At 42.3% G+C, this 25,461-nt stretch overlaps 1 protein-coding gene across 2 annotated transcripts in view; it reads left to right on the top strand.

Annotated features, from left to right (window-relative positions):
* The window catches only part of LOC141073895 (rap guanine nucleotide exchange factor 3-like), a 120,603-nt gene that overhangs the window by 58,954 nt on the left and 36,188 nt on the right, over window positions 1–25,461 (top strand). For both annotated transcript variants that reach the window (XM_073561435.1, XM_073561434.1), the window contains exons 5-17: window positions 4,165–4,286; window positions 5,375–5,552; window positions 7,912–7,996; window positions 8,696–8,756; window positions 10,063–10,139; window positions 12,754–12,900; window positions 13,010–13,125; window positions 13,220–13,308; window positions 13,615–13,693; window positions 15,473–15,623; window positions 16,225–16,307; window positions 24,769–24,808; window positions 24,980–25,061. In XM_073561435.1, coding sequence (XP_073417536.1) covers window positions 4,165–4,286; window positions 5,375–5,552; window positions 7,912–7,996; window positions 8,696–8,756; window positions 10,063–10,139; window positions 12,754–12,900; window positions 13,010–13,125; window positions 13,220–13,308; window positions 13,615–13,693; window positions 15,473–15,623; window positions 16,225–16,307; window positions 24,769–24,808; window positions 24,980–25,061 — 1,310 coding nt within the window. The remainder of the gene's footprint in view (window positions 1–4,164; window positions 4,287–5,374; window positions 5,553–7,911; window positions 7,997–8,695; window positions 8,757–10,062; window positions 10,140–12,753; window positions 12,901–13,009; window positions 13,126–13,219; window positions 13,309–13,614; window positions 13,694–15,472; window positions 15,624–16,224; window positions 16,308–24,768; window positions 24,809–24,979; window positions 25,062–25,461) is intronic.

Below are 25,461 nucleotides of genomic sequence, written 5' to 3'. Positions count from 1 at the left end.
TGTTAATGGCAACTTCTTAGAAAGCAATGCCACACATAAAAGACAACTTCTAAAGCTGCGAACACTTCACACTTCCAAAACGATCAACTGATAAAAAAAAGCAAATGCCAAAAAAGCAATTCCAAAATGTCAAACACCAGAGGTGACAGTTTATAGGTCAAGATCTACATACATGGTTGTCACAGATTAAATAAGTGGTATAATACATGATTGTGGGTAGCATCCTAACATGAGAGTAAATAAATAGGCCGCCCTCACCATATGTTTTACAAGTTCAACGTGTCCATACGGAAATTAACTGTTTCCTTCAATCTAAGTTCATAGTCATAGGCATATGATATCAGATTCATATGCAGTATTTTCAAATAGTAATATATCCATTCTCAAATCAATAGTGGTGAATCTGCAGTACCCTGCCGTGGCCACTATGCAGATGATGGAGCTGTGCTGTTCCACTCTGCAATGGATCACATCCAGATACCACTGGCATTGGGAACAACAGATCAGTAGGGGTACCAGTCCCCCTCCCCCCCCATTCTGTATTGATTACATATCCTAAGGAAAATCCATTAATATTAAAGTACTGGCAACCCCTTTAAGGGGAAACAGCAGGTTTTTGCTATTTAATCTGAGAGCAGCATAATGTAGGCATTGAGACCGTGATTCCAAAGATGTGTCACTTATTGTTCAGAGTGCTGTGGTTTCCATACACTTAGTGTTTTATCAGCAAGAGATTATCACTGCAGGACTAGGTCTCACGTGCAGGGTAGTCCAGCTAATCTGTATTACCCCGCCCCCACTACTGATTGGCAGCTTGCCAACAATGTACACAGGAACCTGCCAATCAGGGGTGTGGGCCAGCTATACAGGGCTCAGCAATTTGAACTCTGCTACATTTATAACTGAGAAAACAGGGATTGTAGTGAAACTGCACCAAGCAGCCCAATAAGTGACAAATCAGGGTCTCTGCCCCTTTATGTTGCTGCTGTCAAATTCCATAGATAAAATCTGCTGACAGATTCCCTTTAATCCAGGCTTTGAAAAAGAACCCCGGAGTATGTTCAAAAAGTGTCGCTTTCTATTCATTTGCCTTGGATGTATTTTTCAAATTTATTTGGAGTAAAGAAAACTTTTTGTTTTAACAAGAGCTGGAATACAGCCCCCATGTTTTTATAATAAATTGTTACTGATTGCCTCAAATATAATAAATTCACTGATTGCCTCAAATATAATAAATTCAATATCATTCAGTGTTACACATTAAAACATGAAAATGTCCAGAGATTGAAGGGTGTAAATAATAATGTTGCCTGTATTATGGCTGTTATCAGTATTAGTAACCATATTTTCATCAGCAAACTTCAATTTTAGACCCTATCATAGTAATTTATAATATAGATGATATTTATATCCTTTCATTGGTTATGGAAAGGGCTCCATCTAGTGGCCAAAGAATGCATAGCTCATTTCCTCACAACAACCTAATCATTAGATTGATGAATTATTATTTTGGAGATTTGTTTAGGCTATGCTTAGGAGTAAGAAAAACATTTGCGACCTGAAAATATGTTGATATTCCAATGTATTATGATTAAAAAAAAACATTTAATAGTAAAAATCCACTTATGGAAGAACGACAAAAATAAAACAAAGTTCATCAAAGTAATTTGTTTCAAATTTGCACACAAGAAAAAGAATAAACATGATTTTTTAAAACATTTTTATTAAGTAAAAGTCATAAAAAATTGAAAATCCCACTTAAAAATAAATACTATAACTGCTGCATCTAAAAAAAATCTTCAAGATTTTATACACTTAAAAATGCAAAAACCAAGACCCCACATCACAGCAACAGTAATAAAAAAGTTATGGGTCCCAAAATGCAGTGAAATAAAAAAATAAATAAAAAATACAGTTGTGTGAAAAAGTGTTAGCCCCCTTCCTGATTTCCTATACTTTTGCATGTTTGTAAACACAAAATGCAGTTTTCACAATGAAGATCTTTATTATTGAGTCTGTATGTTTTCCCCATATTTTCCTGGATTTCCGTCAGGTCCTCCCTCCTTACTTTTTGCACCCATTTGTGGCTACACATGTTGCATCAATGGTATGTCCAACCCTCTATAAATAGGTTAGGATCGGGATGGTCAGCAGAATTACCTTGCTGTCTTCTATAAGTATAATTTCTAATGTTAGGATGGACTTTTGTTAAATTGGTGATGGATGATTTGATAAAATGGCCATCTTTTAAGTAACACCAGTGCAGGGACAGATATACTACATGTGTAGCCCGTGGTCTAAAGATCTAAATATGATTCTTCTTCATTACAGGCATATTGTACTACATAGAGATCTATCTCTAAATGCCAGTACCTCTTTATATACCTGAATATTGAGTTAACCTGATTTTTGTTTTCTAGAAAAAAAAATCAAAAAATGAAAAAAAAAAAAATTTTTATTACCCACACTTTTGAAATACATTTTTAAAAATAAATGTCACAAACCAGTAAATAACACGGGCATATTTGGTATCCCTGTAATTGTAATAACCCGTATAATCCAGTGAACAAATTATTTATGTTGATTAGTAAGTATAAAAAAAATGGAGTCATTGTTTTTTTTTTTACTCTATTAAACCCATAATAATTAACAGAAATGTAACGCTTATATACGTGTTTAACAAAATGGCACTTAAAACAAAGCTATAGAGCCACTCGCAAAAGACCATGACCTTGTATACAGCAGCTTAGATAACACAAAAATTATGACTGCTACAAATATGAATAAATGAAGGAAAAGTGATCTTCTGTTCAACTGAATAAGCGTGTCACAAAAGCATCATTATGTATATGCATGTGTTATTTCTGTTGCCCCAATTCATCAAGACCAGTGTGAACAACGCCAGTTTTGATGAGGGGGTTTGTTGGAGTCAGACACTCTAGATTCATTGATGCCTGTTAATGACCCATCCCCGCCATGTCTGATAAGTGACGGGCGCCTCCTTGTGCCTCGCCACAAATCTTATTCCAGTGTATAGTATACAGCTGCACTAGTGAGAGTTCCTTCAAAGTATATATGTATTTTTATTATTCTGCATAAAAGGTCACCACAGTGACAAAACAGTGAAAAAAGATATCCCAGCGATTTCTTTAATGTTTCGACCCTAGCCTGGGTCTTTCTCAAATTCGCAAGTGTGAGTAGTAATAGAGATAAGGTGAAGATGAGCTGGTACCTCGCATAAGGCAGTGAGCTTCAGATAACGTGTGCGATATGTGTAAATGGGTGTCTAATGTGTTAACATGTGAATATTTCATACATGTGTGCCTAATGTATGGATGTTATTGTGTATGGTGATGGAGCTGGATGGATGGGGACCCAAGACACAAGTCCCATTCAGGGGCCCTTCACTGTCAGTGTCTGCCCGTGTATCAGTCTATAGAGATGATGCCTTGATGATATTTTCTTGCCGTTCATCAGGTTTATGGCAATTGCACAGTGTTAGGGGTACTTCACACTAAGCGAGATCACTAGCGAGATCGCTGATGAGTCACAGATTTTGTGACGCATCGGCGATCTCGCCAGCGATCTCGCTGTGTGTGACATGCATCAGCGACCGGCCCCCCGCCGGGTATCACTGATCGTGCAAGAATGTCCTGGGCCATTTTTTGATCGTTGGTCTCCTGCTGGCCAGCGCGCATCGCTGCGTTTGGCAGTGGGACACCATCGATCAGCGAGCTCCCAGCGCTGTAAGCAGATGCTGGGAGCTGGTAGTCAAGGTAAACAGCGGGTAACTAAGCGCGCGCGTCGCTTAGTTACCTGCTGTGGATACCAGCGTGCTCGCACTAGGAGCTGGTATCCAAGGTAAGCAGCGGGTAACTAAGCGAGCACGCTGGTATCCAGGGTACACAGCGGGTAACTAAGCGACGTGCGCGCTTAGTTACCCGCGTCCTCGCTGGTCCTGATCTCTGGTGAGTCTGCCTGTTTGACAGCTCACCAGCGATCATGTAGCGACACACCAGCGATCCTGACCAGGTCATATCGTTGTCGGGATCGCTGGTGCATCGCTTAGTGTAACAGGGCCCTTAATGTGTTGCTTGCTTTGTTTTCCAGCTCAGATTCCACTGGTGCTTGCTTAAAAATGATCTTGTCATTTCTTACCCACAGGCAGTGCTGTTCAGGGAAAGAGCTTGTGGACTGGTTAATTGGCCTTAGCCCAGGGCCACAGTCACGCAGCCAAGCTGTAGGAATATGGCAGGTGCTAGTGGATGAGGGAGCTCTGGTGCATGGTAAGTAGTGTCTTCAGAAAGATCTGTCTATCTCTCCGATGTCATCAAGAATTTTCTTAATCACCAGTCGGGATTCGTAATTTTCCCTCTGCAAGGTGGTGAATGGGAAATGTTGAGCTCTTAGGCCTGTGTTCATCATTTGAGTTTTCTCTTAAGCCATTTTTCTTTTTATGTGTTGCGGTATTCATTGTCTTTTTTGTACCAAATTCTTAAAAATTTCTGAATTTTGCAAAGAAAATAAAAGTCTTTATTTTTGTCTTTGATCTGTTTTGTGATTTTTTTTTTTTTTAGTGCAAAAAGTCACACATTTTGCAAAATAAGGCAGAAATTGTAACAAAAATATCTGACGTACATAAAAAGACTATAGGGGGTAACTGAAGTGCATTTGTGCAAAATTCTTCAACTTGACACAATTGATAAATCAGCTAAAAACATCCAGAAACCTGTAACACTGTCCATGATGGCAAACATAACAAACAAAAAGTCAAACCCATATACTGTAAAATAGGCTTAAAAAAAGTCACAAGTTAAAAGTATTAGGACCAAATGAAAAACACATGAAAAGCACCAAAAACTAGACAAAAATAGGCACAGATGCAATAATAAATTGGGTCCATAGAGTCTATTTCATGCAGTAGATTAAACTTCCACTTTTGGCATTTTGTGGCTCCAGTTTAAACGTGAGAGCTCATGAGTACAAGTGTATTCAGTCTCTGCTCAGTCAACTTGACACCTGCAGCTTGTACCGAGCTGTGTGAGATCTCAGCAGCAGGAGGGATACTGAGGAGCTGTCTATCATGCTAGGTAGTAGAAAGGATTATACATCCATTCAGACATTATCAAAGTAAGTCTGGGCTACGAGATGCATTTAATATTTGCTGTCTTTATTGTGAAATCTGTTGACAGATCCTCTTTAATGCTTTCTTAGATCATGAAAAATACAGTATGGGAGGTTTCACTGGATTTTTATATAGTCCATTTAATTGTTTTTGTTTCATCAAATCCTCTAGTGTCTTGGTCTTTTTGAGATTAGTGGTTAATCCAGCACAAGTAAATCACTTAGTAAAATATCCATGATATTTTTGCAGTGAGACAAGAACCAAATTTCCAAGACAAGGATTCCCAGTTTTACAGATTCTATAAAGATGAGCCACCTATAGAGACAGCTACCAGTGATCGAGATACTGAGGATGAGCTACAAGAATCTCTAGTGTTTCTTGCACAACTCGGACCTGCAGCTTTACTTACAATGATTCTTCGCAAACCGTAAGTTCAATGTACAGATGCCAAGAGATTGCTTGAGATTGCAAAAAAAGTCTGCCTGCTAATGCAGGTCAATCCAAATGCAATTATTGGCCATGGTGCTTTTTTTTATTTTATAAATCTCTGTAACTATTAAATTGTTTTGTATGATATAGTGTGACTTAAAATATTATATACTTAGAATAGAGCGATCTCAGGGGTTGGGCAAATGGAGGAAGTAATGTTATAGTTTACTCCACGCACTGACTAAATAAATTCTACCTCTATTAGAGAACACCAGATCTAACAATGGGATTATATATTTGTTTTGGTATCATCTAGTAAGAGTTTGAAAGTTAACTCAAGGAGAGTCAACTTCATGGTGTGATGTAAGAGCTGTGCTGTGCTGATGTAAGAGCTGTGTTGTGCCGATGTATGAACTGTGCTGTGCTGATGTCTGAGCTGTGCTGTGCTGATGTATGAACTGTGCTGATGTAAGAGCTGTGCTGATGTAAGAGCTGTGTTGTGCCGATGTATGAACTGTGCTTTGCTGATGTAAGAGCTGTGCTGATGTAAGAGCTGTGCTGATGTAAGAGCTGTGCTGTGCTGATGTATGAGCTGTGCTGTGCTGATTGATGTAAGAGCTGTGCTCTACTGATGTATAAGCTGTGCTGTGCTGATGTAAGAGCTGTGCTGATGTAAGGGCTGTGCTGATGTAAGAGCTGTGTTGTGCCGATGTATGAACTGTGCTGTGCTGATGTATGAGCTGTGCTGTGCTGATGTATGAGCTGTGCTGTGCTGATGTATGAGCTGTGCTGTGCTGATTGATGTAAGAGCTGTGCTGTGCTGATGTAGGAGCTGTGCTGATGTAAGAGCTGTGTTGTGCCGATGTATGAACTGTGCTGTGCTGATGTATGAGCTGTGCTGTGCTGATGTATGAGCTGTGCTGTGCTGATGTATGAGCTGTGCTGTGCTGATTGATGTAAGAGCTGTGCTGTGCTGATGTAGGAGCTGTGCTGATGTATGAGCTGTGCTGTGCTGATTGATGTAAGAGCTGTGCTGTGCTGATGTAGGAGCTGTGCCGATGTATGAACTGTGCTGTTCTGATGTATGAGCTGTGCTGATGTAAGAGCTGTGCTGTGATGATGTATGAGCTGTGCTGTGCTGATTGATGTAAGAGCTGTGCTCTGCTGATGTATGAGCTGTGCTGTGATGATGTATGAGCTGTGCTGATGTAAGAGCTGTGCTGTGATGATGTATGAGCTGTGCTGTGCTGATTGATGTAAGAGCTGTGCTCTGCTGATGTATGAGCTGTGCTGTGATGATGTATGAGCTGTGCTGTGCTGGTTGATGTAAGCGCTGTGCTCTGCTGATGTATGAGCTGTGCTGTGCTGATGTAAGAGCTGTGTTTTGCTGATGCATGAACTGTGCTGTGCTGATGTATGTGCTGTGCTGATGTATGAGCTGTGCTGTGCTGATGTATGAGCTGTGCTGTGCTGATGTATGAGCTGTGCTGTGCTGATGTATGTGCTGTGCTGATGTATGAGCTGTGCTCTGCTGATGTATGAGCTGTGCTGTGCTGATGTAAGAGCTGTGTTTTGCTGATGTATGAGCTGTGCTGATGTATTAGCTGTGCTGTGCTGATGTATGTGCTGTGCTGATGTATTACCTGTGCTGTGCTGATGTATGAGCTGTGCTCTGCTGATGTATGAGCTGTGCTCTGCTGATGTATGAGCTGTGCTGTGCTGATGTAAGAGCTGTGTTTTGCTGATGTATGGGCTGTGCTGTGCTGATGTATGAGCTGTGCTCTGCTGATGTATGAGCTGTGCTCTGCTGATGTATGAGCTGTGCTGTGCTGATGTAAGAGCTGTGTTTTGCTGATGTATGGGCTGTGCTGTGCTGATGTATGAGCTGTGCTCTGCTGATGTATGAGCTGTGCTGTGCTGATGTAAGAGCTGTGTTTTGCTGATGTATGGGCTGTGCTGTGCTGATGTATGAGCTGTGCTGTGCTGATGTAAGAGCTGTGTTTTGATAATGTATGAGCTGTGCTGATGTAAGGGCTATACTGTGCACTCTAAATCGATAATCCCTTCTACCACTGCTCTCTCCTCTCTCTCTCAAGTTCTTTCATTGAAAAACTGCAGCTACATCCCCCTCCTCTCCCTGTCTGTATGTGCTATTTTAGAATGTACACCTCCTGAAAAATCCCAATAAGTTCACAATTGGGGACTGTCAGAGCGCCGGAATATTTAATGGCAAGAATAGTTCTGAAGACTAAACTATCAATATCATAAAAATATGGAAATCTCAACAGAAACCCGATGGACTGAAGTTTTTATAAGACAGAACCTGCTTACTGGATATTCTTTTTTACTGATTTCAGTCCTTGTCAGCGCACTGAAGAAGAATTGGAGGTCATATTCGAAGAGTTACTCCACATAAAGGCAGTTTCACATCTTTCTAACTCAGTAAGTATTCCCTATTGTTTCATAGAATTTACTGAATTGAAATAACAATAATTATTAAAAATGTCGGCCCATCCATCCATAAACCCCAATAACACTGTACGCAGCCCTAGAAACTAGAGCATGTGCAGGGTTATTTAGTGGAGGTTTGGGTTTGGTTCCATGTCCTTCATCAGTGGCCAAGAATTGGGATGAAGCCACCATACTGTAATGTGCCGGCACTTTTGAAATGATGACTTTAGCGCCGCTCTCGTAATAACATTACCATATATTAGTGACATGATTAAATGGATGTTTCCTACACATTTGTAAAAAATTATTAGAAATTGGTCAACCACTATAATAACTAAAGGAATCATCCAGTAGTGCATGGAGTCAACTGGTTTGCAGCATAAGACCAAGAAGTAATAGAAATAATGCCCGTACACTGCCAGGCTCTGCTTCTGCCCTTTACCAAAACTTTGGCTGTTAATAATACTGGAATATCCAAGCGGACTGACCAAATTTTGACAGATAATACCGTATGTTTGATAATGACTGTGCAGTTTTCTGTTTGACTTGTTTTTAACCCATGACAATTTCATTGCTAAATCAATTCCTTGAACTTACCTATCCAGACATCTTGGCAAAGCGTAATCTAGACAAATATAGCTGAACTAAAATACTTAAAAAAAATCCCACCATGCTCTGTTTTTCTTTCAGGTGAAGAAGGAGTTGGCATCAGTGTTGGTGTTCGAATCTCACGCAAAAGCTGGAACAGTGTGTAAGTGTTAATGTGTATCCATTATCTGAAGCGGAACCATGCTCGTTTTAAAGGTTTGGTTTCAATCTTCAAAAATTGATGGGAGTACATCTTTCACAAGGGGCCATGCTGCTCCTGAAAGCATTGCGTCTCTATTGTTTGCCAGGCAAAGCTCTGCACCTTTAGAAGTGGCTGAGTCTAGTATTATAGCGCTATGCTATGCACTTGGAACAGAGCTGTATTTAGTTGTAGTACCAGGGGGTGCTGAAAGTTGGACCCCACAGATCAAATATTGATGGCTTGTCCAAAAGATAGTTCATCAAATAACAATTAATTAATGAGGTTTCTGCCACAATGCTTCAGTATATAACCTTTGTGTGACTAAAAGTTTCCTGATGTAAATAAATTTTTGTAATATATCTTAATTTATCATGTGGTTTACCTTTATTCCACTGTTTGATTTTACTTTTTACACTTCTTAACATATTTGTTCCTACCTTGATTCCACCAACAATCAGTTTATCTTCTGAAGGCCAGAGTCAGACTTGCGAGAAACTCGGAAGAGTCTCTCATGTCAATACCTGGCACTGTCACCGGCACTCGGATTGGAACGTTCAACTGCATGGAAATACATGTCTGACCCCGGACAAAAACTCATTCTATTTTTTTCTAATTATGGTTAGCATTAATTCCGAAGACTTCTCGGCTTATTTAACCTTAATACATCATCATCTGAATACTGTCATCAGCATAAGAATATTTGCATTGGATAATTTTGTGTAAATTATCAGGTCTATGGTGGACATTACAAAGGGTTGTCTACTACTTCAAAAATCGACCCATGGCAGTTCTAAAATTTAAAAAAAACAAAAACAAAACACAATAAAACTAAAATAAAAACCTCATCTACCAGAAACCAGACATTCTTCTGTACTGCTTGGACAATCATTCAGCCGACAGCCAGCTCAACCAACTCTCCCATACAAAAGAGCATTAGTTTGACTAAGCGTTCCTATGTTCTCTATGAGAAAACCGCTGGCTGATGCGTTGGCCAGTGGCTGATTTCAGGGAGAGCAAGATGATCGGCAGTCCAAAATTGGACATGCTCGATCGACATCTCTCCTGACAATCAGTCAGCAGGCGTCCCCATGTATATCAGACTGTCGGCCGAACCTGTCTATATCTGCGGGTTCGGCTAACATTAGTTTAATCCATATAGGGGCCTTAAGTACTTAGAATCATCTTTAATGACGGTAATTTTCTACAATTGTCTTTTGGCCTTAGAAATGTAAGATCAGTTTTTTTCACTGTCTGTCTTGCCTTGCAGTGTTTAGCCAAGGTGATAAAGGCACTTCTTGGTACATTATATGGAAGGGTTCTGTGAATGTGGTCACCCATGGCAAGGTCAGTGTCACTGTTATACATGTCTGGAAAATGTTAATGCATTTCTTATGAACCATTTAGAGCAGGGAGTAATTGGCGAATGATCATTTGTAGAAACCCTCTTTCCCAATTGTCGACCCATCCAAACAGGATATGCTATCTATAACATAATACTGTATGGGGACAGAATGATGGTATTAGTGATCGTTCTGTCCCATCATATTGGATGCATATTGGTTTGTGTATAGCCGATTGGCAGTCAATTAATGAGCCATTAGGCTAGGGCTCTACAGCAGACTTTACAATGACTTCTGAGTTTGGGTAGGAACTGCATTCAAAAAAGGTTATGCATTGCTTTTGGAGGAGTAAGGGCTCCCTTTTCACTAAGGGTTAGTGATGAGTGAGTATACTCGTTGCTCAAGTTTTCCCGAGCATGCTTGGGTGGTCTCCGAGTATTTTGGCTTGCTCGGAGATTTAGTTTTCGTCGTCTCAGCTGCATGATTTGCGACTGCTAGATAGCTTGAATACATACATGTGTGGAATGCCTGTTTGTTAGGGAATTGCCACATGTATTCAGCCTGTCTACAATTCGCAGATCATGCAGATGAGACGACGGAAACTAACTCTCCGAGCAAGCCAAAATACTCGGAGGACACCCGAGCATGCTCGGGAAAACCCGAGCAACGAGTATACTCACTCATCACTACTAAGGATGCCTGGGTGCAACCGAAACGCAAAAAGGTTTCTGTTTCAACAGGTTTTACTGTTCACTTACCGTAATAAAATTTAGTTTTACATTACCTGGATGGATGTGCCAGACAGAGGCTTTCCCCTCCTTCACATATTCATTGATAGTCCCGTTCTTGCTTTACTGTAAAGAGGTTGCCGTATATACTCGAGTATAAGTTGATGCGAGTATAAGCCGAGTCACCTAATTTTGCCACGAAAAACTGGGTAAACTTATTAACTTGAATATAAGCCGGGTATGCTTTGTCCCCTCATCCCTATTCTGGTATGCATGGCTCCCCCTGTCCCTATCCTTGTATGCATGGCTCCTTATTCCCTATCCTTGTGTGCAAGGCTCCTTAACCCCTATCCTTGTATGCATGGCTTCCTATAAAAAATAAAAAAAAACACATTCTACTTACCTTCCTGCACGCCCTCACTGCATCTCGTTCTGGCGCCAGCAGCTCTTCCGTCTGGGCGATCACGTGGCCCTGCTCATGAAGGTAATGAATATTCACTACACGCCTATGGGAGTGGAGAGGCATGAATATTCATTACCTTAATGAGCGGGGCCACATGATCGCTCAGATGGAAGAGCTGCTGGTGCCGGAACAAACGAGATACAGTGAGGGAACACAGGAAGGTAAATAGGATGTGTGTTGGAAGACAGCGGCTGAGGCTGTAACTGTGCGCACTATAAGAGAAATGAATATTCATGGCCAGCGCTGTGAATATTCATTTCTCTTTAGCAGCGGGCACAGTTACAGCCACAGCCGTCGACTCCTGTGACCCGCTGCTCCACTGCCCCCCCTCCCCCGCCGTCTTTCTGAGACAATGACTCGTGCATAAGTCTCGGGGGGGGTGTTTTCAGAACAAAAAATGTGCTGAAGAACTCGGCTTATACACGAGTATATAAGATATTCTATCTGGTCAACCATTTTTTTTTAATTCAACTGCTCTAATGATCAGCTTATTGCCCCAGGACCGGCTTTTCTACCTCTCACTGTGATTTGGGATTGCCAGGGAAAGCTCTGTGTGTCTGCTCATTGAAATTAAAGTGTTACTTTTGTGTTGCATACTGTATGCACTAATATGCCACAGAGGTATATAGTAACATAGTTTTCCAACAAACAAAGTACATTTTAGTTAATAGATCTTGTAATAAAAATAATTTCCACATTTGGATGCATTTAAAAAAAAATGTTCCTGTGCTGAGATAATCTTATAAATTTGCCCCTGCTGTGTACTGTGTAATGGCTGTGTCTCACCGTACAGAGGCATGGTCTGATTATACCACATCTCCTGGCCAGGGGAAGGAATTAAACGAGTATACAGAAAGAACAGCATGAGATCATGGCTGATTCTTTTTGTGAGGTAAAACATTTCACCGACTGTTTTTAAGCAAGGTTTTTTTGGAAGGAATCAGCTGCTGTCCTGGCTGTATTCACTATTGCTTCCTCCCCTGCCCAGGAGCTGTGGTATGATCAGACCATGTTCCTGTACGGTCAGACACAGCCATTACACAGTAAACAGCAGGGGCACATTTATACGATTATCTCAGCACAGGAACATTTTTTTAAACACATCCAATTGTGGAAATTATTATTATTCCAAGATCTGTTGATTAAAATGTTGTTGAAAATGAACTTTGTCCATGAGAAAACCCCTTCAAATCGGTTGAAGGAAGAACTGTGCCCATCAAATTCAACCTGACAACTAGCTATCTCTGAAAATCTCATGTTTTGTACAGCGCTTTGATTATTAGTGGAAAAATGAAATAGAAATATTGTATTGTATTGAGCTTTATTATTCTGCTGAAACAAAGGCGTAGGTCTCTGTCTGAAAAATCCTACAAACTCTGGTCTGGTCTCATGCTAGTGCTTGCGCTCACAGTAATATTTTATGGCAGGGTTTGGTCACCACACTTCATGAAGGAGATGACTTTGGACAACTAGCTCTCGTCAATGATGCCCCAAGAGCTGCAACCATAGTACTGAGAGAGGACAACTGCCACTTCCTACGTGTTGACAAACATGACTTCAACCGGATTCTTAGGGTCAGCAAATCTAATTTGATAATGGATAGCTGTTATGTCCTTTAGTCTTTTGCTCTCGTAAGTGCAATATACTCTGAGCATGACCATAAGCTTACTGTCTTGTCTGTAGGATGTAGAAGCCAACACGGTGCGTCTAAAGGAGCACGGTAAAGTGGTATTAGTCCTGGAGAAAACTTCTCAGCTATCTGGGAATAACTTACCGACCTCAGTGCCTGGAAATCATAAGTAAGTACCTATCAGGTTTATCCCACGTAATGAGGAATTATTTGGGGTTCTTTATTATTTCAGCTAATGTTAATGTAATCGACCTTGTCTTAAGATACACAGTTATGTCTGGAACAGCCGATAAGATTCTGGAGCATTTGCTGGAGACGATGAGGTTGGATTCATCTCTTAATAATCCAGAAGGTAACTTCATATCTGTTTTTCAAATGACAAGAAAACAGTGATTACGTAGACAACCAAATAGCAACGTGTGATATTGAAGGGTATTTACTAAAAGTAGTCCCTACGGGCAATGGAGATAAGTTGTCGTACTTTCTATCTTCACGTATAAGAAATAAATGAGCAATTACATATAACTGTATATTCATGTAGATCTAATTAGTACAATACTGATGACAGACAGCAGAAATGATCTGTAGTAGTCGAAGCAATGGTTCATGGAGCTCTTCGTAATCCACTCACTTTACCTGTCATGTTTTATTTCCCCAGATTCATTTGCTGGTGAATTCCTTCTGACATACAGCGTATTCATGCCAACAAATCAGCTGTGCCAAGCATTGCTCCATCAGTATCCTTGTATCACTAGGTTATCACTTTCCTTTGTAGAAACTTATTGGGGAGCTCAAATACATCTAAATTAGCTTACCTCCAGAAGGAAAACTGCCCCCGTAGTGCCAACCATAGGTAGCTTCGCTGTAAGTTAATGTTTCGCCCATCAAAGAATTTTTCCAATATGACTAGGAATATCCACAAAACCGGAGACATCGATCTGTAGACAACTGTTTGGGGCTCTTGCTCCTATTCAGTGCAGAGCACGGTACAGGATTGCTAGGGGAGAAGCTTGTAACACAAGACTAAGGAGAAAAGGCACAGTGGAAAAATTTTGAACAAAGTTTCTCCTTGTGCATCAGGAGAAAAAAAATTAGAAACGTACACGAATATTATGCGCTCCATATAGATGAATCAATATACTCTAGGTACAATGCGAATACAGTGCTAAATAAATAGGAAGTCAGTTGAAGAACCATGTAGTTTTAAAGGGTTTTATAAAAAAAAAATCTTTGACATATCATTGCGACGTGTAAGAGCCCCGTTACATTTAGCGTTGCACCAGCGATCCCGACCACGATATGACGCGGTCTGGATCGCTGGTGCATCGCTAAATGGTCGCTAGTGAGCTGCCAAACAGGCAGATCTCAGCAGCGACGCAGCAGCGGTCGTTACTTACCTGTCAGATGCGGCGATGATGACGTCCTCCGCACGCCTCGCTAGTCGGCGCCAGCAGGAAGCCGCCGCCGAGAAAAGGACCAGGCTGATCTCGCGCGATCAACGATAGTCAGCGGGGGAGCCGATCGGAGGTAAGTGTCACATGTAGCGATATCGCTAGCAATATCGCTGCTACATCACAAAATTGGTGACGCTTTAGCTATATTGCTAGCGATATCGCTATGTGTAAAGCCCCCTTTAGACGCTTTGATCAGTGGAATTCGGGTGATGAAATCTCCACTGATTGTTAAAATAAAGAGGCTGAAATATTCTTGAACTCTGTGTCCCTTAGTTTCTTATCTAAGGAGAGGAAAGCTGATCAGGAATAAAATGGTACAGTGATTTTTTTGAGATTTTTTGCACCTTATATCTTTAGCTTATCACAAATTTCCTACATGGTTCATAGCAATAATTCAGAAAAAGCACCTGAAGTAGTCAAGAGCTTTGACATTAATAACTAGCATACTTTTTTACTGAATAATGCCCCTTAAGGAAATCTGTCATCACTAGGTTTTTGCTTTTCCATCTGAGGGCAGCAGAGACCCTGATTCCAGCAATGTGTCACTTACTGTAGATCAATCTAGCAGGTCTCTGAATACAGAGCTCGGTATAACCCCGCCCACAGCACTGATTGGCAGCTTTCTGTGGATCCTGTACATAGGCAGAAAGCTGCCAATCAGCGATGGGACAGGGTTATACAGAGCTCATGAATATGAAGGACTAGAAAGAGATAATCTCCTGCTGATAAAATTGTGACTTTATTAAAACTACAGCAACAACCCAGTAAGGGACACATCACTAGAATTAGGGTAATGTCTATATTATGCTGCTCTCAGATTAGGTGGTATAGATTTTATGATAGATTCGCTCTAACAACCCTAAAAAAATAAGTCTTAAACATTTTAGTTAGTAGTCTTAGCACTATACAACACAATGTCTTTCATCCTATATATGTATAGTTAACTGGGACCCATCAATATGATCCCGCTGCATTTATAAAACATGACCCATAGTTCAAAAATTGGACCATGGTTTTAGAGAACATTTACTTTCTTCCTATGGACCCTTAACAGCATCTCAGATTTAATGTGGAGCCATCTGAAGTGAATGAGCCTGAGAAGGTCATATACTCTCTCCACAAGAGGCAGAATATCGTCAGACTTGTCAACCTCTGGGTAGAGCTTTATGGTCGTCTACTGGAGGCAGAACCAAGTGCAAAAAGTTTTCTAGAGGTAAAAACTTGTGTTAAAGATTGAGTATAAAACGTTATGGCTGAGGTGCGGTTCACATTACATTTAGCCTTCCTCGTTCTCCATCTGAACCCACAAAAAACAGGACTCAGATGTTCCTCTGACCGAGCCATTGAGTACAATGAGGCAAAGGGATACCAAAGTTTGTATGTTTGGGCTCCATTTGGCCTTCTTTCCTGTGATGTCGAATTTTTTTTTATAGCTGGCCGCAATAGCATATTCCAGCTAAACACAATGTGAACTTGGCCTAAGACTGCTCCCATAACAATACAGAGGCCAATAGAAGCCGCATGTCTTATGATATCTTATATCTAATCTTTAAGTGAATAAATGAGTGGAACAGGCTACCACGAGAGGTGGTGAGTTCTCCTTCAATAGAAGTCTTCAAACAGAGGCTGGACAGACATCTGTCTGGGATGATTTAGTGAATCCTGCTTTGAGCAGGGGGTTGGACCAGATGGCCCAGGAGGTCCCTTCCAACTTTACGATTCTATGATTCTATGAATAATACTTAGGTTCAGTTGCGCTGACAGATAAAAACATTCTGTCAATTATAACATTTATTCTGCTTTTTATTTCTTAGAAGATCTCAGAATATGTCAGTAGAGATCCTCGTTTGCTTCCATGTGTGAAGGAAAATTTTCCAGATCGAAGGAAGACTAGAACGTAAGTAGCTTTTGAGCCTTAGGCCGAGGTCACACTTGCAACTGCAATGCGAGAAACTTGCGCGAGTCTCGCGAATTAATACCCGACACGGCCGCCGGCACTCGGGACCAGAGTGTGCGTCTGCATGTCTTTCTATGCAGCTGAGCGCTCCGATCCTGAGTGCTGACTGCAGTGCCGGGTATTGATGCGAGAGACTCGCACTAGTTTCTCGCGTTGCAGTTGCAAGTGTGACCTCGGCCTAAGATTTATTATTATAAGGAGACTTTACCATGTAAAAGCATGTTGCCTCCTATGTAAATACGGTAAGCCACGGGGGAGGCGCCAGATGATGCAGAGGGGCCAACTGGTAGATGTAGTTCCACTGACAGCAGATTTTGTTGACAAGATAGCTGAAGTAGGTCACGGATGGACATCTAAACACTTCCCTCGTGTCCACAACAATTGTCAATAACGAGAGGTGGCACTCACGGAGATGGTATAGGACCACCCGGGGGCACTCCTGTAGAGGTGGTGTCTGGATGTAGGTGCTGTGCGATTTCAAGCAGCCAGAAACACGTGTGAACTTGGAAATTTAACACTTTACTGAAGGAGAAAACATGGGACAGTCTCTCACTTACAGGCAAAGTGTCGGTAGTTCACAGTATGGGTTACACTGCATATTATGTGTATGAAAGGGAGGTTTCTTCTAGTTATTAAACAAACAAGGTTTGGGCGTCTCAGGGCAGGTGGAGCAGTTTTTTCATAGTCCAGGTACTGCTACACTGATGGAGGAACCTTCATGGGTTGGCTCCCCATGACGACACATTAGTAGTGTGGTACAGGAAAGATGTTTATCTTAGTAGGGTGGTAGTACTCACGATTTAGGCCCTACATTTCCCCTTTTGCAGGGGGTAGGTCAGACAAAGTTGATGGTGTGGGAGACACATGGATCTGGTTCTGGCTAGAAGCACATAGAAAAAATCAGTTTGCAGGAGAGCACATGTTCAGCTTTAGCTCTCCTGAGTCCTGACTATATGAGGCTTCATTACTTTGTGGAGGTGATTGTGTGGAGGATAATGTACCCTCAGAGTGGACTGGAATCGATTCATGGAGCTTCCTTGCTTTTCCTTGTCTGGGCTAAGCAGGACTGGTCTGGTTTCACCCAGCTCACAGGTAGTGTGTGCACAGAGCTGAGAGACTCTTCCCATCCGTTTCTATAACAGGTTGTTGTGAGGAGATTAATCACCTAACTTTCATACGCATATATTGACCAGTCGATAGCAGCAAAGCACAATGGACATTTGAGTCCTCAGTGTATGGACATTCAATATATTATGTCTCCTACCTCACAGTGCCCATAGTTCTGGCACATTGGAACAAATCTACTGTCACATGACAACTGTTTCACTCAGCAGCAGTAGACTGGGTACTGGGATACCACATAAAATCACATTGCGCACTTTGGAGCGGAAGCTGAGTGGAAATTCCCCAAATCCTCCTCCAAATCTCAAAACTCCTCAAAAACTTGGCGTTTTTGCTCAGTTTCTGCTCTAAACATTCTGAAAAATGCTCCATCTGTATGACGGTTCTTTATACACTCATCGACTAGCATCAATAAACGACCATGGATCAGCTTCTATATTTGCAGATACGTAGTCTTGTTTACACAGGCTGTCCCGCTTTTCAGATGACCCCGTGAATAATCAGTAATTGATCGTTCAGTGCGCACAGACAATTGCTTATACAGGATGATGCGCTGTCGAGAATGAACATCTTTTGTGCAACACAAAAGATCATTTCACCCAGCGAACAAGCATTTGGCTAATTTACCGGGAAATCAGCAGTTTAAACTGCACTTTAAGGCTAGGGCGATTATGCCAATTAAATTCTGATCAAATGCTGATTACAGTGTGATGTCATCCAAGTGAGATACATTGGAATGCAGTCCAATGTTTTCCACTGGTTCATAATAATCATCCGATAATCGGATCTAACTTGGGAATGCTGCAGTTTTTTTTCCTCGAACCAGCTCAGTGTTACAAAAGCAAGAAAAGGTGCATACAAAAGGTCATTTACAAAAAATATATTTATAAAGCTTATTATCAACCAGACACAGGACTCAAATAAAAACATTTAAAAAAGCAACCAATGCATTCAAAAGGATCACAATAAGGAAGGGCCGGTTTTTAGACAAAGTGGGACCCTGGGCAAAAGTTTAAAGTGGGGCCTCAATTGCTAACATGTTGCAACCATGACACAGAAACAATTTGGTTGTATGTACATGCGCTGAGTACAGTATTGAAGAGGTTCGATGCTTGTTTTCTGGGCTCTTTACAACGGCTGGGGAAGAATGATGGGTACAGAATGATCACTAGTAGATCAAACTGTCCCCATATAGCAGGGATGGACTGAGACTGAAATTCAGCCCCAGCATTTGAAAATACACAGGCCCATGCTGTCCCCGCTCCCGAGCACCAGATGGGGATATGGGTCGCCCTCCCAGGGCTGTGGGGTACTCGGTACCGGGCCGGTAACTCAGGGGGGAAGGTGTCACAGCAGCGGTGACCCAGCCCGTGGCCCTGGGCGCCCAAGTAAGAAAAGGGGAATTGAATGATGGAATAAAGTTGAATGGTTCGTGACGCCACCTGTGGTGTTCGGCAAGGGAGGTGTTAAGCCGGCGCTGCATGCAGATCCTCTGGGACTGATGGTGTAGTGCAGCAATGATGTTATAGCTCCCCACAGGTGAAGCTGTAGTCCCAGGGCAGTGTAGATAAGCGTTGCAGGAATGGTGCAGTGTAGGCACAGGGATGTAGCGGTACCAGGTGTGTGGTGCAGGAATGATTGGAGGACACCAGGGCATGTCGTTCCAAAGCTTTTCTCACAGTCTCCGTGCTGTGTACTCCGGGTCAGGGACTCAGTCAACCTCCAGGCCAGATGGAATACTCCTTTCCAACACTCCGCCAACATGTGCCTTTCTGAACGTCTCCTCTTATAGCACCTTTGAATGAAGTACTCCTAGTACTGAGTTACACTGGAGTTCCTCCTGCCCGATGTTTTTATGAACTGTACTTATACGGCAGACAGCTGTAGCCTGCTTCGGGGACTCCTTGCTACTAAGTCCCGGCTCACTATCCAGTTGCTGTTGTGCCCCCAAGTCTTGTGTGGGAATAAAGTGGTCACTACTTCTATTCCTCCGGTGTCTGCTGCAGGACCATTAGTATCCATACAACCTCGGGGATCGGGCCCCGGCCTTGCGCTTAGAACTTCTAGGAAGGGTTCTCTTCTAACCCACATCCTCTGTTCTCTTTTACTCCTCACGTTCCGTACTAATCTTTCTTTCTATGGAAAATCAGGCTTTTAGTCTATGTCGCTCTCGCTCTCTTCCTTTCCTGTGCCAACAGACCCAGGTCACTGGGACCTGCTGCAGCACTTCCATCCATCTATCCCTCTCTCTGGGGATCTTCTTCTCTCTCCACTGAACAACTGACCAACCGACTACTGTCCTAAACTCTTCCCGCTCTCTTTAATGTAAACTAAGCTCCACCCACCACCCAGCACGTTTCGTGTTCCAAGCAGGGAGCCACCAATGGGTGCTTTGCTACACTCCAAGCAGGGAGCTGCGAAGGTGGTTTGCTACACTACTTTGTGTTGTGGGGTGCAGGTGTTGGAGTGTGGTCAGGAGTCTCCACCTTACCTGGATGGTGGGGCACCACACCTCAGGAGGAGGTGCAGTACCTCTGTGGCGACTGAGCCTCAGGGGCACCACAGATATATTACTAATATCCAGAAGGAAAAAGTCGCACTCTGCGGGATATCGTTGAAGTATTTATTGACACTGAATTACATGTCACGTTGGGGATGTGAAGGAGAGTGTGTCAAATGGCTGACTACGGCCGTTTCACGCTACTCGAGCGCTTCCACGGACTCGTGGAAGCACTCGAGTAGCGTGAAACGGCCGTAGTCAGCCATTTGACACACTCTCCTTCACATCCCCGATGTGACATGTAATTCAGTGTCAATAAATACTTCAACGATATCCCGCAGAGTGCGACTTTTTCCTTCTGGATACTACTACTGTTTTGCTTTGAAGTCAAGCACCCGGGAATCCTGGATGTGAGCTCTCCGCCTGCTGCCAGCCATTGTTCCTATTACGGTAATAGCGGTGCCGCCCGCTCTCTTTCATTGACTTTATTAGATATATTACTAATATTACCCTGCCTTGAGGAAATATAAATTTACTACAACACCATTATTTCTAATTATACCAGTAATATTTCTATATAAAAGTAAATTATATATACAGTATATCAAAATAATAATATTAGAATATTACAGACAAAAAACAACAAACCATAACCAAATATTACCAGCATATACAGTATTGATAATACCACCATACTGATCGATAAAGTGGTTAAGGTTAAAATCTATGTAGCTTTAGACTTCTGAATCCTCATAGCGCACACTTTGAGGATTCTCTGGTGCCGGCATTGGCAGCGGGCCATCGTGTGACCCCCAAGTATGCGATTTTCATGCCTCCCACCACATTCTGATTGATTGTACTCTGCTTTGCTACTTTCACTTGTATTGAGAGAGGCTGTGTACATCTAGTAAGCACGTGACCACATGTATGCAAATTGCCATGTTTGGGGGACCATCTTAATGTGTAGGGTAGTTGTGGTGGGACCCCAACAGCCCCCCATATAGTATGATAGTTCACCTCATAGTTGCTCTATACAGTGTGATGGTCTCCCACAGTCCCCCAAAAATAAAAAAAATCCATATGCTCACTTAATCCAGACACATCATCCACGGCAGCGGCTGTCTCCTCGACTATCAATTCTCACAGTGGATGCTGGCATCATGATGCAGTGATGTCATTGCACCGCCGACGTCTCCTGCTTGAAGTTGGTCTTCGGCAGGTCACAGACAGAAAGAATCCCTGCAGCCTGCTGGGGTAAGTGACGGAGCCAGTGGCTTTGGCTCTGTCACAACTGTTAACAGTATGGACGTCTTGGCTATGCAGAATCTGATAACAATGTAGCAGACAAGGCAACTTACAACCAGACAGGCCATTCTGGCATTTACCAGAATTACCAGATGGCCAGTCCGGCACTGCCATACAGTATCAATTTATCACCAGCTTTTCTGCAGTTTTCACCAAGCAAAGTACTGCTGTGATCAATGATTTCTGTTCTGGCATAAACAATACTATCACTCGATGAATAAACAGCATTTTGCTCGTTTAGTATAATGCAACCCATAGTCCTCCATATAGTCTAATGCACCCCATAGTCATCCATATAGTATAATGCACACCCCATAGTCCTCCATATAGTTTAATGTGCCCCATAGTCCTTTATATGCAGCCCCATAGAGTATAATGCAACCCCATAAAGTATAATGCAGCTCCTATTGAGTATAATGCAGCCCTATAGAGTATAATGCAGCCTCAGTATAATGCATCCTCATATAGTATAATGCTGCCCCATAGAGTATAATGCAGCCCCCATAGAGTATAATGCAGCCCCCAAATTGTGTAATGCAGCCCCATACAGTGTAATGCAGCCCTATAGAGTATAATGCAGCCCCATATAGTATGATGCACACCACATATTCCTCCAGTTTTATGGCCACCACGCACTCACTGATTTAAAAATAAATAAATGCAATACTCACCTCTCCCCATTCTCCTGTGGCTCTGGTCTTTGCAGTGTGTCTTCTCAATAGCTCCACTGCTCGTCACAGTGTAGCGCACAGTGAAGTGACATTACCTGACGCGCTCTCTTCCATCATTACTTTTAAAGGGAACCTGTCACCAGGTTTGGCCAATGCGAGTTACGGCCACTGCCTTTCATCCGATGGATGTCGCACGTCCTGGTCCCATCTTCTTGCAATGCCGCCCTCCTGCTTGATTTATGTGGCTGACGAGTCCCTGCATCATCCTCACAAGCTCCACGTCATCGCATTCCTGCACAGGCATACTTATCTGTCCTGCTGAGGGCAGAGCAAATTCCTGCAGTGCGCCGGCGCAGGGCCTCGCTGACCTTTCCTGTTGCCTGTGCATTGTAGTACTTTGCTCTGCTCTCAACAGGGCGGATAAGTATGCCTGCGCAGGAGCGCAATGCTGGGGAGTCATGAAGCAAGCAGGAGGGTGGCATCGCAAGAATATGGGAGGCGCCGGACCAGGACCTGCGACACCCATTGGACCAGACCACCCTGCAGGCGAGTATTATAAAACTTATTTTTCTTCTCTTGCAGGTCAGATCAGGGGCTTATCTACAGCATTATAGAATGCTGTAGATAAGCCATGAAAGGTGGTGGCCGGAACTCGTATCGGCCAAACCTGGTGACAAGTTCGCTTTAAGTGTATCGGCATTTACGATGCCAATACAGTTGAATGCATGATGCAGGAGGGGAGTGGAGCCAGTGCTGACATCGGACCCCCTGACTCACGAGCCCCATCAAATACCTTTTTTGCCTGCCCCTAACGCCAACTCTGCAGGCAGACGCTTATGATTAACCAAAACACCAAAACTTCTAACTGTTAATGAATGTACTAGAGTAGATAAAATAAGTTGCTCCAAGGGAATATGCGCAGATCAAATACCCACAAAGAAAGCAAAATGCATGATTTAAGTCATAAGTGTGTAAAGAAGAAAAGTCATATAATAAAGTGCAAGTGCTAAACCTAAACATTATAATTTAAGATGGGGTTTGGTTGTTTTCCGACTACTGACCCAACATGTCACCTACTCCCCCATGGAGGTAAAATGGCCACAACAGCCTTTTATTAAATATTTCACACAAAACCAGGAGCACTCACCACAATGGAGACCCCACAATAATATAAACAATATAAATATAAAATGACTATAAACTGCTAATAGGTCTGGTCCAGAGGCAAACCCAATAATCCTATGAATCTTTCTGGCCGCACTGCACTGCACCAGCCCATGGAGATGGATATTAGAATCCCATAATTAATTTCCCTAACCTTCGCAGGACCTACACCCACTAATTATCTTGGGTTGTACCATAAGTCAGTATTCCCCACTAGTGCCTTCCCACTGAAGGACATGACCAACTAACCAGACTCTGAACCAAACCTATCCCTCCGATGCTGTGGTATTGTTTTTTTTTTTTTTTATACACACAAACAAATAAAACAAAGGTCGGGTGGGCTGCTAGTTCCTGAGATTCCAGAGGAGGTATCAAAACTCTTCCTCACCTTTTTATCACCCCACCTTATAACCCTGTCCCCTTTCTCCCACCTACAATCAAAAACCCTTATAGTCTACTAATCCACAACTACTGCCCTGCATTTGACCACCTTAACTCTTTCACTCCCCCCACTCTTTGCCATGTGGCCCATACACCGCATTTGGGCTCCCTGCCCTTCCTCAACTGACCAAAAGCATATATGATCATGCCTAAATAGTGAACCAATTATGAAAACATTAGGAAAATGAAGCAAATGGGAATCGCACACTGGTAAAGTGGAAAAATGAGTGTTAGGCTACTTTTACACATGCCGGGTTTTTTGCAGCCCGTTTTTACGAGCCATTTTTGCGGGCCGTATTGCTGTGTTTTTTGCGGTCTCCCACAAAAACGGGCTGCAAAAAACCTTCTCGGATCGTTTTTCCCTGTTGTAACAAATTGCAGGGGAAAAAACGGCGATCCGCAAATACGGTGTACCGCAAAAACAAGCTACCTTTGTTTTCGCACTACCATTGTTTTACATGGAGGTCGTGTCCGTGAGGCGTGAAAAATATCGAGCAAGCTTGATATTTTTTCACGGCCATATATAAGGCCCTCATGGCCATACGACACACGGCGCTCAGATCTATTTTTGCGGGCAGTTTTTGCCGCCCCATAGAAATCTTTTGGGGCCGCAAAAACGGCCTACAAAAACACGGCAAGTGTAAAAGCAACCTTATGTGCTCATATCCTGGGTCAATGATGAACAGGCAGGAGCAAAGGGGAAGAAATTACCCCATGAGAATCGCCACACAATTGTGGCTTCCTCAGGGATATATGTAATTTATTTGTTGCAGTGTGTGGTGAGAGCAAAGTCTACTGATAGATTTTGCTCAGATGCTGGGGCCAGTTATAGTAAATGAGCTGTAGAAGGACCTTTTCACTATTTTATGTAAACTAATGACAACTTGTGAAAAGGGTATTCCAGCTCTGCTTACTTCTGCATAGGGACAGGATTGAGGTCTGTGATGTCACATCTACTGATTCCTGCTATGTCATGTGGGTTATTGAAGAACCCGCATGATAACAGATGATAGCGCACAAGAACTAGCAGGTAGCAGTACACATGACATGCCCTGCCGATGTGGAAATTGAGCCAAACTGGAATACCCCTTTAATGGGTAGTGCTGATACAACTAGTCAATGAAGGACAGAGTGAAAAACGAGACTGTCATAGGTAATGGACCTTGAGATTAATTAAAAATATTTTATCTCATTACAGAATGGAGATTAGTAGTGGAAACACCTCTCCTCAGATAAAGGTATTTCTATGCTGTATGTTCAGTATTGTTATAGGATTATCCTATAAATTTGGGGTTTCCATAATACTTCATTGGATCGTACATAGCTGTGTGCAATACATTACATACACTGTACAAAAGCATGAAAACCTCGGTATGGATAAGTCAAGCACACAGTCTCTTTTTTATTAGATTTCCAACTATGGGAGCCTTCTGTCCATTCATGATGAAGATCAGCCTGGTAATTCATACACCATCCAGGCCAATGATAAAGGTATAATATACAGATTCAGCTTATCAATATATAAATGCAACGGATGTATGGAAAACATTATTATTGTTAGTTCATTATGAAATTATTCTGGTTGGACCAGTGCAGTTCAACTTCGCTCAAGCTTGTAGGACGGATCTGCAGTATGTTTCAGGTGAAAACTTACAATAGTCCTGGAAAAATCTTTTTAAAGGGAAGTTGTCTTCAGGAAATTATACCCCAAACTAGTCATGTTTTGATTGCTTATTAAATGCATATCTTTCTTGTAGCATTTAGTTTTGGAAATTGTAGAGCAATCCATCAGTGGTCGGACACTTCCAGCTCTCATGCCGGTCTCCTTATTTCCTTACCTGCCGTCGGCCTTCACTTTTTGACTAACAGGTCACTTATCTATCTTTCCCCG

Source organism: Dendrobates tinctorius, unplaced genomic scaffold, assembly GCF_039654945.1.
Source record: "Dendrobates tinctorius isolate UK_male_01 unplaced genomic scaffold, ASM3965494v1 ptg000319l, whole genome shotgun sequence".
In the NCBI taxonomy this organism is placed as follows: domain Eukaryota; kingdom Metazoa; phylum Chordata; class Amphibia; order Anura; family Dendrobatidae; genus Dendrobates; species Dendrobates tinctorius.
The sequence above is the reverse complement of the archived record's forward strand: the minus strand, read 5'-3'. Positions and strand labels throughout refer to the sequence as shown.